General features: G+C 52.8%; 2 protein-coding genes and 3 pseudogenes across 3 annotated transcripts in view; 1 reads left to right on the plus strand and 4 right to left on the minus strand.

Moving 5' to 3' along the window:
• Positions 1–19430, minus strand: part of LOC136556181 (feather beta keratin-like) — a 51026-nt gene that overhangs the window by 2380 nt on the left and 29216 nt on the right. The window lies entirely within an intron of this gene.
• On the minus strand, positions 4666–5336 carry LOC136556091 (feather beta keratin-like; annotated as a pseudogene).
• On the minus strand, positions 8040–8714 carry LOC136556098 (feather beta keratin-like; annotated as a pseudogene).
• On the plus strand, positions 10047–10640 carry LOC136556109 (feather beta keratin-like). The gene is made up of 2 exons (XM_066549166.1): positions 10047–10099; positions 10279–10640. The coding sequence occupies exon 2, from the start codon at positions 10299–10301 to the stop codon at positions 10638–10640; it is 342 nt and encodes a 113-aa protein (XP_066405263.1). The 5' UTR covers positions 10047–10099; positions 10279–10298.
• Positions 16929–17586, minus strand: LOC136556120 (feather beta keratin-like; annotated as a pseudogene).

Genomic DNA, 19430 nt, shown 5'->3' on the forward strand with positions numbered 1-19430 from the left:
ATGCTGTTGTGCAGATTGCAGAAATCCAAATGGGACAAGTTCAGCCTGAACAGCCTCTGCTTTGCCAGATCCTCTCCCTTGATTCCATTCAAGAAACAAGGCCAGGAGCTCCCTTTCATTCATTAGGAAGTCCTCAAAGGCACAGGAATCCTGCCAAGTTATTTCAGAGTGACCTCCCCAGAAGCTCCGCAGCAGCTCCCTCAGCATTCCTGGGTGCAGCACAATGACTGATGGACATCCAGTGGCACTGAACAGAGTCCCAGTCTTCACAAGGCACCCACAAACCACAGCACATGAGTACCACAAAATGACCGCACTGATGACACCGCATTTCTGCTGGGCTCTGGTTGTTTATTCAGCCCTCCCTGACACACATGGAACAATTAAATCAACCAACAACCCAAACACCAATTCTCACCCTAAAGCTGCCGCCAAGGTCAGATGGACACAGAGTCAAGAACAGGACATGGAATTGCAGAATTGCATAAAGGAAAACACTCCCCACCTCATGACTCACCAGGCTGGGCCAGCCAAGAGCTGCTGCCTCAAAATGCCCCAAGGCCATGGGACAAGGCTGTCCCGCCCCTCCAGGATCAGCATAAAAGCCGGCCCAGAGCCTCTCTCCCTCACACACTTCTCCTCAAGCCTTCTCCTGCTGACAACCAGGTGAGCCTCACTCCCCTGACTCTCTCACCGCTGCTACCCTCGTCCTTCTCTCTCAGCACTTGGCCCCAGCCTCAGCAGCCCTCACACATCCCCAGAGCCCCACAACAGCCTCCACACTCCCTCACCCCTCGTGCATCCCCCAAACCCCTGCCCTACCTACACTTTTTCTCTTCCAGGCACCCTCCACACCACACCCATGGCCTGCTACAACCGCTGCAGTCCCTGCGGACCCACCCCGCTGGCCAACAGCTGCAACGAGCCCTGTGCCCTGCAATGCCAGGATTCCCGCGTCATCATCAACCCTTCCCCTGTGCTGGTCACCCTGCCAGGACCCATCATGACCTCCTTCCCCCAGAACACCGCCGTCGGATCCACCTCCTCGGCTGCTGTGGGCACTGAGCTCAGTGTGCAGGGACAGCCCATCTCTGGCGGATTTGGTGGCTTTGGCCTTGGCTATGGCCGTGGATTTGGCTATGGGCTGGGAGGCCTGGGCTGCTATGGCAGAAGGGGCGGCTACATCTGCTAAGGGCCCTCAGCACCACCCCTGACATCACCAGCTCTGCGCTCTGCCAACAGCTACTGCAAGAAAAGCACCTTGGCTGATAGTCACCGTGCTCTCACCTTACAACAGATTATTTCCACTATTTTCTTCTGCCTCTTCATTCTTTCACGTCAATAAAGTTTTCCTGCTTTAAACCTGGGATGCCTCCTTATTTTTTGTATTCCACTGGTCTCACATCCTCACCCACCACATTCTAGAGCTGAACAAGCCACTGGGTGTGTGTGGAACAGGACAACAACACTTTTGCTTGCATATAGCTCAAAACAACTAATAACAAATTAGTTAGGAATAACTATAGGAATAACTAATAGGCATAGGAAGCACAGGAAGGGACATGTTGCTGTACATGTCACACACCCTGCAAGCTTCTACACCAAAGTCTTGGGCACACAAGTTCTCTCCTTGGCACAAAAATGGAAAAGTCTCTCCATGCCAGCACACACTTGACAAACTCTTCCTGACCAGGACTCCCCAATCAGACTTTCCATTACAGAGAGAAACAACATCAACCTCTTGGGCAGGAACCCCTCGAGTGCAAATGCTTCAACTGCCCTGCTCAAGCAAGATCAACAGGAGAACATTCCAGAAGCATGGACAGGTCAGATTTGGATCTCCCAAAGTGTGACTCCACCACCTCTTCCAATCTCTGATCATCCTCATAATGAAAGATTCTTGTCTTCTTTGCCCATGGAATTCCATCTCTTTTCACTTGTGCTCTTGCTGTCTTGCCTTGCACGTGTGCACTGCTGAGAACAGCCAGGCTCCCTTGCCTTCCTCCCCCTCCATCAGGGATTTGCACACACTGATGACACACCCCTGTCCATCCTTGTCCCCTGGGAGTCTCAGCTCTCTCAGCCTCTCCTCTAGGAAAGCTCCCCCAGCTCCTTTAGAACATTGCTGACCCTGAAATGGTTTATATTAATTAAATGTATTTCATTTTCACACTGGGGAGCCCAGGACTGCTCATAACACCTCACATGGGATGTCACCAGCTTTCAGGAGCCAGCAAGAGTCACTTCCCCATCTCATCACAACACTTTCCCACTTCTTCCCTTGAACCTTGGGGTCCCTTTTCCCACCCAGGGACACCTCCTGGTCCATTTCTTCTCAACCACAACCACAAGAGAAGAAAATCATTGTTCTAAGTAACTAAAAGACTTTACTTCCTACGTGGGATGACTCCTACCAAAAAACAGCCCTTGGCAGATCCCCTTGCTGAGCTCCAGCAGATGTCCAGGACCACTCAGGTTTCCAGTGTTGGCCAAAAAGATCCAACCCCTGGGCTAGAGCACTGTGGATTTGCTGCCATCTGGATTTGGGACGCTGACCACAAGCCTCCGGACCCAGCCCTTCAGAGCCTTCTCAGGCCACCACTCTGGGCACTGACACAACCTGGACGTGCCTGGGGTATTGTCAAGGATTATGCAATGCTCTCCTCCAACAACCCAGGGCAATGTCCAATCCTCTTTCTGACAACCAGACATTGCCCAGAGAAGTGACCTCTCGGGGCTTTTGCTGGTCAGAGTGACCCCGAGATGTGTTAGAAAGTCTCTTTTCCCAGCCCAGCATTTGAAGAAGGAGTCAGGACTCTTCAGTTCATGTTCTCAAAGTTGGTTATTGTTTCTTATCTATAAAATTCTTTCTCTTGGCCTGCCAAGGTCTGCTTATCAGGAAAGACAGAGGCACTGGCCACCACCTGGGCAGTGTTATCTTTTTTATACTAAAAACTACATGTACAATATTTACCATAACTTTCCAATACTTATCGTGTATGTTAGACAGTGAGCTTCTACTCTAAACTAATCTAAAAGTGCCAACATCACAGCAGAAGATGGAGGCCAAGAAGGAGAAAGGCTGGACACACCCAGATTCCTCCATCTTTCCCCCAAACCCTTATTTTAAAACTCCAAAACATCTACTTTTCACCTTGTGACAAACTAATAATTATTCTACTTAGACTTTCATGGCTTGCAGATCTTCACATAAGGTTGGTAACTTTTTCCATGGGTCATAGTCAAACTCACTGGTGTCTCCGGCTCTGTGCCAGGATCCCTGAGCCTCCTGGCAGGGGCTTTGGCCATCCAGGACAGCCAGAGGGATGTCCTGAATTCCGACAGTGACCTCAGTCCTTAGCCCAAGGAATGACCCAAAAGACCCTGGATATCAAAGCTGTAAAAGCAAGAGGGGCACCAAGACACACACAAAGCACAACCAACAGGAAAAAGATGGTTCAATGTCAGCAATTGCTAGGTGGGAGAAAAGCATGGAGGGACGGTATGTGACTGAAGGTACAACACCTCCTACTTGGCACAGCTGCAAAATGCAGATCAGCCTGATAGGGCTGCCAGAGAGTGGGGGCAACTCCTCCCCAAACATCCACAAGCCACAGCACAGAAGTACCACGGGGTGACCAACTTACACCCCACTTCTCCAAAAATTTGGTCACATCTTGAGCCCACCCTGACAGAAGCCATAAATACCAGAATATGTTTTCTAAAACTCACACTTAAAAGCTGCTGCCAGGGTGGGATGGACACAAACCTAAGAGAAGGACATGACACTGTGGATGTGGGGAAAGGCAAGGGATCCTCAGCTCATGACTTGCCAGGTATGGGTATCCATGAGAAGGAAGAAAAGGACCTGCTGAAGCAGACCTGTAGATGAACCTCGGAGATCATGAGGTGCTGAAACCAAAAGTGAACACAGAGACCACAAGGGATTTGTGTCAGAGGCAGGCAAAGACCTGCAATTGAGTGTCCAGGCCTGATCTCAAGCAAGAGAGGGGTTTGTGTGGTGCAATGGAAGACCAAAGTGTGCTGGGGGTAGTGGAACTGGAGCAATATTTCCTAAGACAGGCCTTGGTGCACTTTTTCATCCATGCCAACTGCCTGCACAAAGTTGCCTTAGCACTGAGTGAGACTGGAGGAGTTTTGAGAGAAGAAAGAAAGAGCGATGTGAGGTTGTGATACAAGAAAACTTTATTGAGGATGAAGAGTAAAAACTCAGAAGCAGCCACTAGAAGGGAGCTGGTCTGGGTTGTGACCAGGGTGACAATCAGCAGAGCAGCTCTGCTTGGAGGTTTGGCTAGAGCATCAAGGCCTTCCTGCCCTGCACTGGGAGCAGCCCAATGGAGGTGCTAAAAGGTCTCTGGCCTGGGAGAAGGGGATTGGAGCAGAGGGAACTGGACAGAGCTAAAGGGGCGATGCAGAGCAGGGAACAGGAGAGGAAGAGGCAGATGGGCGATGTTTGCAGGCATCCCGGGCTGGACCCTTTGCTGCTGCCTTGCTTGGTGCTCTGAGAGCAGATGACGCCTTAAGCATGAAAGGAACTGGAATTACAGAGGCCACTTGAGAGCCACGGTGCAGAGTGGAATCCTCTATGCTTGAGATGTGTTCCAGGGAGTGGGTGGTTAGTGTCAGGGGTGGTGCTGAGAGCCCTTAGCAGATGTTGCCATAGCCCCTTCTGCCATAGCAGCCCAGGCCTCCCAGCCCATAGCCAAATCCACGGCCATAGCCAAGGCCAAAGCCAAAGCCACCAAATCCGCCAGAGATGGGCTGTCCCTGTACACTGAGCTCAGTGCCCACGGCAGCCGAGGAGGTGGATCCGACGGCGGTGCTCTGGGGGAAGGAGGTCATGATGGGTCCTGGCAGGGTGACCAGCACAGGGGAAGGGTCGATGATGACGCGGGAATCCTGGCATTGCAGGGCACAGGGCTCGTTGCAGCTGTTGGCCAGCGGGGTGGGTCCGCAGGGACTGCAGCGGTTGTAGCAGGCCATGGGTGGGGTGTGGAGGTTCCCTGGAAGAGAGGGGATGAGGCTGGGCAGGGGTGTGGGGGTGCGAGGAGCAGTGATGCAGGAGGGTGAGGGAGTGAGGAGGCTGTTGTGGGGCTGTGGGGAGGCGTGGGCGCTGCTGAGGCTGGGGCTGAGCGTGCTGGAAGAGAGGGATCAGGGATGGAGGAGCAGGAGGGTCAGGGGCTTGAGACTCACCTGGTTGTCAGCAGGAGCAGGAGAAGGCTTGAGGAGAAGTGTGTGAGGGAGAGAGGCTCTGGGCTGGCTTTTATGCTGATCCTGGAGGGGCGGGACAGCCTTGTCCCATGGCCTTGGGGCATTTTTGAGGCAGCAGCTCTTGCCTGGCTTGCCAGGCATGAGGTCATGAGTTGGGGAGTATTTTCCTTTGTGATGTTCTGCAATTCCATGTCCTGCTCTTGACTCTGTGTCCATCTGATTTTCACGGCAATTTTCATGGGTTGGAATTTGGCAGGATTTCACTGTCAGATGTGTGTCAGGGAGGAATGAATAAACAACAAGACACCCTGCAGATCTGCAATGTCATCAATGATGTCACTTTGTGGCCCTTGGGTGTTGTGGTTTGCAGTTGCCTTGTGAAGACTGGGACTCTGTGCTGCTGGATGTCCATCAGGCATTGTGCGGCACCCAGGAATGCTGAGGAAGCTGCTGATGTCCTGGGAATGTCACTGTGGAACAGATTGGAAAGGTCCCAGTGCCTGAGTGCCGTTTCTGATGGATGACAGAGAGCTCGTGGCCTTGTGTCTTGAATGGGATCACAAGATCTGGTAAACGCCAGGCCGTTCAGGCTGAACCCGTTCCGTTTTTATGATCCACTTGGATTCCTCAAATTTTTATTACAACACACTCTTACATGTAAAGCGTATTCCTTGACTTCATTCAGAAATCCAATAACAAACAACAAACGAGGTCCGATCCCTTTGTTCCCAGGCTGCTCTGTGGTGTCAACTCCCTTATTCCACATTCAGACCATCAGGTTTCACAATGATTTATATCCTGTAAATCACAATATTGTGTTCCTGTGAGCAAAACCCAGTAATTGCTACCTGATGGTCAGCGTGCTCCCCTTTCCCTCTCTGTCATGATGTGGGTGTGCCTTTATGGAATTCCACCGTTCCACATCCTTCTCTTGAGGCCCTGTCCTTCTGACCTTGAGGGCAGCTTTTGAGTGTGAGTTATTGGTGTGGGAGGGTTGGTGGAATTTGGGAGGGTTGGCTCTGAAGGTGAGTGTCTGGGAGGGCTGAATAAACAACCAGAACTTTGGTTGCCATCGGCAAGGTCACCCTGTGGCACGGGTGTGCTGTGGTTTGTGGGTGTGCTGTGATGAGGAGCCCCATTCCCTGCCAGCCCTCTCAGGCTGCTCTGGGATTTGCAGCTGTGCTGGAGGTGCTGCCCCTTCCCTCACATTCCATTGCTTCCCACCTTGATCCCACCTGGCTGAGCCTGACACTAGGCCTGTCCCCTCCTGTGGACTGCACTCTGTGGGTGCCTTGGTGCCCCTCTTGCCTTTTAGGTTTTGGTATCCAGGGCCTTTGCGGTCTTTGCTGGGGTTGAGTGCCAAAGGTGCAGCCACTTGTGATGGTCGGAAAGAGGATTTGGAAGTTGCTCAGGGTTGTTGGAGGAGACCATTGCCTGATCCTCGACAACCAGACAAGTCCGGGTTGTGTCAGTGGCCAGAGAAAGGTCTGAAGAACTGGACCCAGAGGCCTGTCCTAAAATCCCGATAGCAGCAAGGCGCAGGAGTTGGATCCTTTTCACCAACATGAGTGGTCCTGGACATCTGCTGGAGCTCAGCAAGGGCATCTGCCACGGCTGTTTCTTGGCAGGAACAAGGATGTCATCCCAGGTAGGAAGGAAGATGTGGGTATCACTTGGAACAATGGCTTTCTTTTCCAAAAGGTCTTGGTGGTTGTGGGTGAGAAGAAATGGAGCTGGAGGTGTCCCTGAGCCCTTGTGGGAAAAGGGAAAACAAGGTTCCAGGAATGATATGGAAAAGTGTTGGGATGAGGCAGCCAGAGGTGTCTGTTGGTGTTTGCTCAGCACTGGTGAGGTCCCATGGGAGGTGTTGTGGGCAGCTCTGGGCTGCCCGGTGAGACGAGCTCAGGGTCACCCAGATCCAAATGGGCCTGAAAGATGATTCCTAGATGAGAAACGGAGAGAGCCAGGGACAGCCAGGGAACAAGGATGGACAGGGGTCTGTCATCAGTGTGTGCAAATCCCTGATGGTGGGAGATGAAGTCAAGGGAGCCTGGCTGTTCACATCAGTGCGCACGTGTGGGACAAGACAGCGAGGGCACAAGTGAAAAGTGATGGAAGTCCAAAGTAGCCAAGAATCTTTGATTATGAGGATGATCAGAGATTGGAAGAGGTGGTGGAGTCTCAATACTTGGAGATCCAAATCAGACCCCTTCATGCTTCTGGAATGTTCTCCTGTTGGTCTTCCTTGAGCAGGGCAGTTGAAGCACTTGCACTCCAGGGCTCCTGCCCAAGAGTTTGATGTTGTTTCTCTCTTTGCTGGAAGGCTTAGGGAGTCTTGGCCAGGAAGAGTTTGTCAAGGGTGAATGGTCATGGAGTGACTTTTCCATTTTTGTGCCAAGGAGAGAACTGTTGTATCAAAGACTTTGGTGTAGCAGTTTGCAACGTGTGTGACATTTTCTGGACGGTGTCCCCTCCTGTGCTTCCTATGCCAGACTTCATTGTTTATTTGTTTTGTACATGTTGGGAAAGTGTTGCTGTCCTGTTCAAGGTACCCTCAATGGACTGTTGAGCTCTAGAATGTGGTGGGTGAGTATGTGAGACCATTAGAATGCAATAAGATTAGGAGACATTGCCAGTTTGATGCAGCAAAACTTTATTGGTGAAAAAAATCTGAAAAGTCAGGGGAGAGAAGTGGAAAGAATCTGTTGTGAGGTGAGAGTACAGTGACCATCAGCTGATTTGCTTTGTTTACAGGAATTGTGGCCACAGCATGAAGGTCATGGTGTCAGGAGTGATGCTGAGGGTCCTTAGCAGATGTAGCCATAGCCCCTCCTGCCATAGCAGCCCAGGCCTCCCAGGCCGTAGCCAAATCCACGGCCATAGCCAAGGCCAAAGCCAAGGCCAAAGCCACCAAATCCACCAGAGATGGGCTGTCCCTGCACACTGAGCTCAGTGCCCACGGCAGCCGAGGAGGTGGATCCGACGGCAGTGTTCTGGGGGAAGGAGGTCATGATGGGTCCTGGCAGGGTGACCAGCACAGGGGAAGGGTCGATGATGACGCGGGAATCCTGGCATTGCAGGGCACAGGGCTCGTTGCAGCTGTTGGCCAGCGGGGTGGGTCCGCAGGGACGGCAGAGGCTGTTGCAGGCCATGGGTGTGGTGTGGAGGGTGCCTGGAAGAGAGAGGGGTGAGGGAGGGCAGGGATGGTGAGGAGCAGTGATGCAGGAGGGTGAGGGAGTGTGGAGGCTGTTGTGGGGCTGTGGAGAGGCGTGAGCGCTGCTGAAGCTGGGGCTGAGCATGCTGGAAGAAAGGGGCCAGGGGTTGCAGGAGCAGGAGGGTCAGGGGATTGAAGCTCACCTGGTTGTCAGCAGGAGCAGGAGGAGAAGGCGTCAGGAGAAGTGTGTGAGGGAGTGAGGCTCTGGGCCAGCTTTTATGTTGGTCCTGGAGGGGCGGGACAGCCTTGTCCCATGGCCTTGGGGCATTTTGCAGGCAGCAGCTCTTGGCTGGCCCAGCCTAGCATGAGGTCATGAGGTGAGGAGTGGTTTCATTCATGTCATTCTGCAATTCCATGCCATGCTCTTGAGTCTGGTTCTACCTGACCTTGTCGGCAGCTTTCATGACTTGGTGTTTGGGTAGATTTGATTGTTCCATGTGTGTCAGGGAGGAATGAATAAACAACCAGAGTCCAGGACAGGTGCAATGTCATCATTGAGGTCATTCTATGGCGCTTCTCTGCTGTGGTTTCTCAGTGCCTTGTGAAGACTGGGACTCTGTTCTCTGCCACTGAATGTCCATCAGTGGTTGTGTCACCCAGGAATGCTGAGGGAGCTGCTGATGTCCTGGGGAGGTCACTCTGCAAAAACTTTTCAAGGTCTCAGTGCTTGGATGAAAGAGATCTCATGGTCTTGTGTCTTGAATGGGATCAACAGAGAGGTACTGGAAAACAAGAGTCTGTTCAGGCTGAACTTGTTCGAGTGTTCTGGTTCATTTGGATTCCTTTAATTTGTACAACAGCATATACTGTTCTATAAAGTGCATTTCTACACCTCATTCAGAAATCTAATATTGAGGGACAAACCTGGTCCGATCAGTTTCTTACCGCAGCTGGTCTGTGATGTCAATTTCCACATTCTACATTGAAGCTGTCACGTTTCATAACTTTTAGTCTGCAATCTTAATTTTGTGTTTCTCTCAGCAAAAGCCAATAATTGCTAGAAGAGGGTAGGCAAGGTCCTCTGCTCTCCCTGTCAAGGTAGGGGCAAAAAGCCAGGACAGGATTAGGAAAAGAAACAGAAGCAGGTGGAGGGTGGTGTCCATCCTTTCACCCACCATTTTTGGGGCTTGACAGTGGATCAAGGATCTGGACATGACCATCCAAGAGCAGTGCAGGGAGATCATGACAATGATGGAACTGGAATATCCTTAAAACGAGAAGCTCAGAGAGATGGCAGTTCTTTGAGGCAGGAGGCAAGGATGCACATGGGACATATGGTCAATATGCGATGGAATGATTTCAGTGATGATTCCCCAGTTCTGCAAAGCTTTGGTTGAATCTTCTGCATGTCCTGACACATGCTGTCACCGAGATAATGGTGACTAATTCTGTCCATTAAGAGTTGCCACCACGGTCAAGTGGAAACTACCCCAAGTGGAGGAGATGGAGTTGAAGAGTTGCAGGAAAGCAAACATTCCCCACTGCATGACTCACCAGGCTGGGGCAGCCAAGAGATGCTGCCTCAAAAATGCCCCAAGGACATGGGACAAAGCTGTCCTGCCCCTCCAGGACCTGCATAAAAGCAGGCCCAGACCCTCTCTCCCTCACACACTTCGCCTCTCGCCTTCTTCTCCTGCTCCTGCAGACTACCAGGTGAGTCTCATGCCCCTGACCCTCCTGATCCTGCACCCCTGGCCCCTCTCTTCCAGCACACTCAGCCCCAGCCTCAGCAGCCCTCACGCCTCCCCACAGCCCCACAACAGCCTCCACACTCCATCACCCCTTGGTGCATCGCCCACCCCCTGCCCTACCTCACACTTTTTCTCTTCCAGGCACCCTCCACACCACAAAAATGGCCTGCTACAACCGCTGCAGTCCCTGTGGACCCACCCCGCTGGCCAACAGCTGCAACGAGCCCTGTGCCCTGCAATGCCAGGATTCCCGCGTCATCATCGACCCTTCCCCTGTGCTGGTCACCCTGCCAGGACCCATCATGACCTCCTTCCCCCAGAACACCGCCGTCGGATCCACCTCCTCGGCTGCCGTGGGCACTGAGCTCAGTGTGCAGGGACAGCCCATCTCTGGCGGATTTGGTGGCTTTGGTGGCTTTGGCCTTGGCTATGGCCGTGGATTTGGCTACGGCCTGGGAGGCCTGGGCTGCTATGGCAGAAGGGGCTATGGCTACATCTGCTAAGGGCCCTCAGCACCACTCCTGACACCACCAGCTCTGGGCTCTGCCAACAGCTCCTGCAAGCAAAGCACCTTGGCTGATGGTCACCGTACTCTCACCTCACAACAGATTATTTCCACTTCTTTCCCTGCCTCTTCATTCTTTCACATCAATAAAATTTTCCTGCTTTAAACCTGGGATGCCTCGTTATTTTTTTGTATTCCAATGGTATTACATCATCACCCACCACACTCTAGAGCTGAACCAGCCACTGGGACTATGTGGAAGTGGGTAACAACACTTTTGCTTACGTATAGCTCAAAACAACTAATAACAAATTAGTTAGGAATAACTCATAGGCATAGGAAGCACTGGAAGGGACATCTTACAGAACATGTCACACTCCCTGCAACTGCAGCATGAAAGTCTTTGACACATCAATTCCCTCCTTGGCACAAAAATGGAAAAGTCTCTCCATGACCATTCACCCTTGACAAACTCTTCCTGGCCAAGACTCCCTAAGCCTTCCAGCAAAGAGAGAAACAACATCAAACTCTTGGGCAGGAGCCCTGGAGTGCAAGTGCTTCAACTGCCCTGCTCAAGCATGACCAACAAGAGAAAATTCCAGAACCATGGACGGGTCTGATTTGGATCTCCAAGAATTGAGACTCCACCACCTCTTCCAATCTCTGATCATCCTCATAATCAAAGATTCTTGGCTACTTTGGACTTCCATCACTTTTCACTTGTGCCCTCGCTGTCTTGCCCCACACGTGCGCACTGATGTGAACAGCCAGGCTCCCTTGACTTCATCTCCCACCATCAGGGATTTGCACACACTGATGACAGACCCCTGTCCATCCTTGTTCCCTGGCTGTCCCTGGCTCTCTCCGTTTCTCATCTAGGAATCATCTTTCAGGCCCATTTGGATCTGGGTGACCCTGAGCTCGTCTCACCGGGCAGCCCAGAGCTGCCCACAACACCTCCCATGGGACCTCACCAGTGCTGAGCAAACACCAACAGACACCTCTGGCTGCCTCATCCCAACACTTATCCATATCATTCCTGGAACCTTGTTTTCCCTTTTCCCACAAGGGCTCAGGGACACCTCCAGCTCCATTTCTTCTCACCCACAACCACCAAGACCTTTTGGAAAAGAAAGCCATTGTTCCAAGTGATACCCACATCTTCCTTCCTACCTGGGATGACATCCTTGTTCCTGCCAAGAAACAGCCCTGGCAGATGCCCTTGCTGAGCTCCAGCAGATGTCCAGGACCACTCATGTTGGTGAAAAGGATCCAACTCCTGCGCCTTGCTGCTATCGGGATTTTAGGACAGGCCTCTGGGTCCAGTTCTTCAGACCTTTCTCTGGCCACTGACACAACCCGGACTTGTCTGGTTGTCGAGGATCAGGCAATGGTCTCCTCCAACAACCCTGAGCAACTTCCAAATCCTCTTTCCGACCATCACAAGTGGCTGCACCTTTGGCACTCAACCCCAGCAAAGACCGCAAAGGCCCTGGATACCAAAACCTAAAAGGCAAGAGGGGCACCAAGGCACCCACAGAGTGCAGTCCACAGGAGGGGACAGGCCTAGTGTCAGGCTCAGCCAGGTGGGATCAAGGTGGGAAGCAATGGAATGTGAGGGAAGGGGCAGCACCTCCAGCACAGCTGCAAATCCCAGAGCAGCCTGAGAGGGCTGGCAGGGAATGGGGCTCCTCATCACAGCACACCCACAAACCACAGCACACCCGTGCCACAGGGTGACCTTGCCGATGGCAACCAAAGTTCTGGTTGTTTATTCAGCCCTCCCAGACACTCACCTTCATAGCCAACCCTCCCAAATTCCACCAACCCTCCCACACCAATAACTCACACTCAAAAACTGCCCTCAAGGTCAGAAGGACAGGGCCTCAAGAGAAGGATGTGGAACGGTGGAATTCCATAAAGGCACACCCACATCATGACAGAGAGGGAAAGGGGAGCACGCTGACCATCAGGTAGCAATTACTGGGTTTTGCTCACAGGAACACAATATTGTGATTTACAGGATATAAATCATTGTGAAACCTGATGGTCTGAATGAGGAATTGAGGGAAATGATGCTACAGAGCAGCCTGGGAACAAAGGGATCGGACCTCGTTTGTTGTTTGTTATTGGATTTCTGAATGATGTCAAGGAATACGCTTTACATGTAAGAGTGTGTTGGAATTAAAATTTAAGGAATCTAAGTGGATCATAAAAATGGAACAGGTTCAGCCTGAACAGCCTCTCGTTTACCTGATCTTGTGATCCCATTCAAGACACAACACCGAGAGGTCTCTCTCATTCACCTGTAACAGCTCCCAGGCAGGGGGATCTTTCCAAGCTGTTCCACAGTGACCTCCCCAAGACATCAGCAGCTTCCTCAGCATTCCTGGGTGCAGCACAATGCCTGATAGACATGCAGCAGCACAAAACAGAGTCCCAGTCTTCACAAGGCACCCACAAACAACAGCACACAAATGCCACAAAGTGACATCACTTGATGACATTGCAAATCTGCAGGGCTCTGGTTGTTTATACATTCCTCCCTGACACACATCTGACAGTGAAATCCTCCCAAATACCAACCCATGAAAGCTGTCGCCAAGATCAGATGGACACAGAGTCAAGAGCAGGACATGGAATTGCCAAACATCACAAAGAAAAACACTCCCCAACTGTTGACCTCATTCCAGGCTTGGCCAGGATAGAGTTACTGCCTCAAAAATGCCCAAAGGCCATGGGACAAGGCTGGCCCGCCCCTCCAGGACCAGCATAAAAATCGGCCCAGAGCCTGTCTCCCTCACACACTCATCCAGACTTCTACTTCTGCTGACAACCAGGTGAGCCTCAAACCCCTGACCCTCCTGCTCCTGCACCCCTGGCCCCCCTCTTCCAGCACGCTCAGCCCCAGCCTCAGCAGCGCTCACACCTCCCCACAGCCCCACAACAGCCTCCACACTCCCTCACTCTCCTGCATCACTGCCCCTCGCACCCCCACACCCCTGCCCTCCCTCACCCCCCTCTCTTCCAGGTACCCTCCACACCACACCCATGGCCTGCAACAGCCTCTGCCGTCCCTGCGGACCCACCCCGCTGGCCAACAGCTGCAACGAGCCCTGTGCCCTGCAATGCCAGGATTCCCGCGTCATCATCGACCCTTCCCCTGTGCTGGTCACCCTGCCAGGACCCATCATGACCTCCTTCCCCCAGAGCACTGCCGTCGGATCCACCTCCTCGGCTGCCGTGGGCACTGAGCTCAGTGTGCAGGGACAGCCCATCTCTGGCGGATTTGGTGGCTTTGGCCTTGGTTATGGCCTGGGAGGCCTGGGCTGCTATGGCAGGAGGGGCTATGGCTACATCTGCTAAGGGCCCTCAGCACCACCCCCGACATGAATCACCCACTCCCTGGAACTCATCTCACGCATAGAGGATTCTACTCTGCACAAGGCTCTCAAATGGGTTCAGCAATTCCAGTTCCTTTCATGCTTAAGCCATCATGTGCTCTCAAGGCACCAGGCAAGGCAGTAGCCAAGGGGCCAGCCTGGGCTGCCTGCAAACATGGCCCATCTGCCTCCAGCTCTTCTCCCATTCCTTTTCAGCTCTATCCAGTCCCCTCTTCTGCAAATCCCTTCTCCCAACCCAGAGACTATTGTGAACCGTCACCATCCGGCTGCTCCTCCTTTGGAGCAGGAAGGCCTTGCCGCTCTGGCCAAACCACTGCAATCAAAGGACCTTGGCTGGTGGTCACCCTACTCGTCCCTCAGACCAGCTCCCTTCTACCGGCTGCTCCTGACCTCTCACTCTTCTTTTGCCTCAATAAAATTCTCTTGCCTTGACACATGAGACGTCTCCTTCAACTTCCTTCTGGCAAAGGTGTGCCAACAACACTTGGCACAAATCCGTGTCACTACACGCCATTTGTTGAGGGTGCAAATTGCACCAACTCCTCTCTTGGAATTGGTTCTGCAGTTCCACTGCCCACTGGGACACACTGACACACTTTGGGGCCATCACAGAGAAGAATTTCACTTGCTTAATCTCGGCCTGGGCACACCAATGCAGGTCTATCCTGGATTCTGGCACAAGCCCCTCATGGGTGCTGTGTTCATTTGGGCTGGACATTGTTTGCTCCAGACCCTCATCCTCTTCCAGACCCATTTACAGATCCGCTCAACCTGCTTCATGTCTCCCTTATTTTCATGTCCCAGAGTTGAACACAAATTTCCAATCCACCCCAAACTGGGAGAGGGGCAGAATTCCCCCCCGCCTTCACCTTCTGCCCATGCCGTGGACAGGAGCCCAGGACATGGGGAGTTTCTGGTCAGCTCATTCACGTGGTGGGGCAGCTCCAGTTCTTCAACCACCAACACTCCAAGGCTTTCTCCTCTGGACTGCTCTCAATCCAATCATCATCAAGTCAACAGCCGTCTGTGGAATTGCTCCAAATCACATGCAGGACCTTGCGCTTGGCCTTGTTCAGCTTCATGAAAATGACAATATCCCACATTCCCAACCTCTTCCAGCCCCTCTGAATGCCATCCCTTCCCTCCAGACAACCAACCCCACCACTCAGCTTGGAGTGGTCCCTGCTTTTGCTGATCACCCCACTAAATCCCAGCACCCTGATTTCTGACAGTGATTCAAAATTTTAACAATCCCAACATGAGTCTTTCTGGGTCACCGCTCATCCCCGCTCTCCACACAGGGACGTGGAGCCATTGACCACAACTCTCTCAGTGACACCATCCCGCCCACTCCTTAGCCATCAAATGCTCCAACCAACATCCACATCTCTCCATCTTAGAGACAAGGATGTTGTCTGGCACAGAAACAAAGGACTTGCACAACTCCAGGTTCAGGATACCGGCACCTATTCCCACATCCACCCATTTTGGGGTGAATACCAATGCATCAAAGCTGCTGCCAAGGTCAGAAGGGCACGGCCTCGAGAGCAGGACACGGAATTGCAGAGCTGTGGGAAGCAAAGCGTTCCCAACCTCGTCACTCACCAGGCTGTGCCAGGCAAGAGCAGCTGGCCTGGAAAATGCCCCAATGTCATGGGCAATGGCTGTTCAAAACCTTCAGCCATGGATCATCCTTGAGGCCGTGCTCTGGATATCCCTCACCTGAGTCTCGTCTTCCTTGTCCCCAGTAACCCAGAGATTTACAGAGTTCTCCACAATCATCAGAGCAGAACAGGGGCAGAATCTGCTGCACCTGGACTGGAGCAATCCCAACCATGCAGTATAAAGGCTGGGTGATGAGGGGATTGAGCCCAAGGAGGAGCACTTGGGGTGCTGGTGGATGAAGTATTGGACATGCCCTGCCACGTGAATGCACCAAACAGAAACCCCTCTGTGTCCTGGGCTCATCCCCAGAGCGTGGGTGGCAGGTGAGGGGGGGATTCTGCTCCTCTGCGCCACTCTGGTGACACTGGAGATGTGATTTATTTTCCCAGCTCTGGGACCTGGAAAAAAGGGAGACATGGACCAGCTCAGCCAGAGCTGGAGATCACCAGAAAATGACAGGCAGGAGCAACGGGAGTCCAGAAAAGTTGCCCACAGCACCCACGAGGGCCTTGTGCCAGGGGCAGGGATAGACCTGCATTGGGGTGTCCAGGTTTGTGTTTCAATAGCTGAAGGGTTCATGTGATAACGCACTTGAAGTGCAAAATATGGCCATGAGTAGTGGAACAGCAAAAATAATACCTAAGAGTGATCTTGGTGCACTTTTTAACCAACCCCAGTGGCCTCTACAAGCCTGGCTTAGTGCTGAGTGAGACTGCAAGAAGCTTGGGAGAAGAAAGAAGGAGTCACCTGAGGTAGTGATGCAAGAAACCTTTATTGAGGTAGAAGAGTGAAAACTCAGGAGCAGCCAGTGGAAGGGAGCTGGTCTGAGGTGCAAGGAGGGCCAGCATCAGCCAAGGCCCTTTCCTTTGGTGAGGTTTGGCCAGAGCATCGAGGCTTTCCTGCCCTGCCATGGGAGCAGCACAATGGCGGAGGTGCCCGATGGCCTCTGGCTTAGGAGAAGGGGTTTGTCCAGAGGGGGCTGGACAGAGCTGAAGGGTCCATGCAGAGCAGGGAGCAGGAGAAGAGCACGAGGCAGATGGGCCATGTTTGGGGACAGCCCGGGCTGCCCCCTTGGCTGCTGCCTTGCTTGGTGCCTTGAGAGCAGGAGCTGGAAGAGCTGAGTCTGCTTGAGAGCCTTGTCCCAGAGATGTGTCCTCAATGCCTGAGATGAGTTCCAGGGAGTGGGTGGTTGGTGTCGGGGGTGGTGCTGAGGGCCCTTAGCAGATGTAGCCGCCCCTTCTGCCATAGCAGCCCAGGCCTCCCAGGCCGTAGCCAAATCCACGGCCATAGCCAAGGCCGTAGCCAAAGCCACCAAATCCGCCAGAGATGGGCTGTCCCTGCACACTGAGCTCAGTGCCCACGGCAGCCGAGGAGGTGGATCCGACGGCGGTGCTCTGGGGGAAGGAGGTCATGATGGGTCCTGGCAGGGTGACCAGCACAGGGGAAGGCTGGATAACAACTCGGGAATCCTGGCATTGCAGGGCACAGGGCTCGTTGCAGCTGTTGGCCAGTGGGGTGGGTCCGCAGGGACTGCAGATGTTGTTGCAGGCCATGGGTGTGGTGTGGAGGGTGCCTGGAAGAGAAGGAGGTAATGCAGAGCAGGGGTGAGGGTTGCAAGGGGTAGGGATGGAGTGTGGAGGCTGTTGTGGGGCTGTGGGGAGGCGTGAGGGCTGCTGAGGCTGGGGCTGAGTGTGCTGGAAGAGAGGGGCCAGGGGTGCAGGATCAGGAGGGTCAGGGGAGTGAGGCTCACCTGGTTCCTGTAAGAAGCTGCAGGAGAAGGAGTCAGGAGAAGTGTGTGAGGGAGAGAGGCTCTGGGCCGGCTTTTATGCTGGTCTTGGAGGGGCGGGCCAGCCTTGTCCCATGGCCTTGGGGCATTTTTGAGGCAGCAGATCTTGGCTGGCCCAGCCTAGCATGAGGTCATGATGTGAGGAGTGGTTTCATTCATGCAATTGTGCAATACCATGTCCTGCTCTTGAGGCCATGTCCATCTGACCTTGGAGGCAGCCGTCTGTCAGGAGCTGGTAGTTGGGATTATTTGGTTGTTCATTTGTCAAGGAAGATTGAATAAGCAACCTCAGCCCTGGAGATTTGCAATCTCATCAGTGAGGCCATTCTGTGGTGTAACTCATGTGCTCTGCTTTGTGGGTGCCTTGGGAAAACTGGGACTCTGTTCGGTGCCACTGGATGTCCAGCAGTCATTGTGTTGCACCCAGGAATGCTGAGGCAGCTGCTTCTGTCCTGAGGAGTTCACTCTGCAAAATCTTGGAAGATTTTGTGGCTGAGAGAGTTTCCTGATGGAGGACAGAGAGCTCCTGCCCTTGTGTCTTGAGTGGGGTCAGGGGAGAGGATCAGGAAAAAGTGAGGCTGTTCAGGCTGTATGTGTTACAGTGTGATGGTCCATTTGGATTTCCTAAATTTAAACAACAACCTAATCTGTCATTTAAAATGCATTTCTTGACCTCTGACAGAAATTTAAGAAATAAACAACAAATGGGGCCCATCCCTTTGTTCCCAGGCTGGTCTGTGACGTCGATTCGTTTATTCCGCATTCAAGCCGTAAGGTTTCACAATTTATATCCTCTGAGTCTTGGAATTATGTTCCTCTTAGCAAATAACCATTTATTACTAATGGATGGTCAACAACCTCCTCTTTCCTTCTCTGCCATTATTTGGGCATTTCTTTGTGGAATTCTCAGATTCCACGTCCTTCTCTTGAGGCCGTGTCCATCTCACCATGGCGGCAGCCTTTAAGTGTGCCTTTTGGAGATGAAATTTTGGTGTTGTGGGTGCAGCATGAAGAGGTGACCAAAGCTTTGCAGAACTGAGGCCGCCCTGCAGCACTGGCTTGCCGTGGTCTGTGGCTGTGTTGTGGAAAGTTCCCCCAGCCTCTCTCGGCCCTCACAAGCTGCTCTGGCCTTTGCTGCTCTTCCAAGTACCTGGTGTTGCCCCTTCCACCCCATTCCCTCTCTCCACGCAGTTTCCCCAGCTGTCAAAGCCTGACTGGAGACATCACCTTTACCAGCAGTCATGCTCTGAGGGTGCCTTGCTGTTCCCTCTTGTCTGGAAGTTTTACAGTGATGCAAGGATTTGATATTCAGGGGTTTTGGGATCTTTCCTTGGACTGAGTGTGGAGGAGCAAGATCAGTTCTCTGGGCAATGTCTGATTGACAGAAAGAGGGTTTGGAAATTGTCCAGGGTTTTTGGAGTGAGTATTGCACGGTCCTCAATAACCCAGGCAAGTCCAGGTGTCCAGTGTGGTGGCCTGAGAAGCATCTGAATGGCAGGGCCCAGAAGGTTGAGGTCTGGGATGTCCTTAAACCAAGCAGAACATGAGAGAGCTGGGAGCTCTTTCAGGCAGGAGGCAAGAATGCAAATGGGACATGTTCCCAATATGCCATGGAATGAGCTCGGATGACACCCGAGTTCTCCTCAGCTTTGGCTGAACCTTCTACGTGCCCTGACACGCCCCCCCAACAGCCACACACTGGTCTCTAATTCTGGCAGTTCAGAGGAGCCGTCAAGGTCAGATGGACACAGCCCCAAGGGAAGGAGATGAAACTGCACAACTCCAGGAAGGAAAACACTCCCCACCTCAGGACTCACCAGCCTGGGCAAGGCAAGAGCTGCTGCCTCAAAAATGCCCTAAGGCCATGGGACAAGGCTGGCCCGCCCCTCCAAGACCAGCATAAAAGCCAGCCCAGAGCCTCTCTCCCTCACAC

The sequence above is a fragment of the Molothrus aeneus genome, chromosome 1, assembly GCF_037042795.1.
Source record: "Molothrus aeneus isolate 106 chromosome 1, BPBGC_Maene_1.0, whole genome shotgun sequence".
NCBI classification, from domain to species: domain Eukaryota; kingdom Metazoa; phylum Chordata; class Aves; order Passeriformes; family Icteridae; genus Molothrus; species Molothrus aeneus.

What these genes read in the sequence shown, in the direction of transcription:
- LOC136556109 (XM_066549166.1), top strand. Translation starts at nt 10,299, where the DNA reads ATGGCCTGCTACAACCGCTGCAGTCCCTGTGGACCCACCCCGCTGGCC.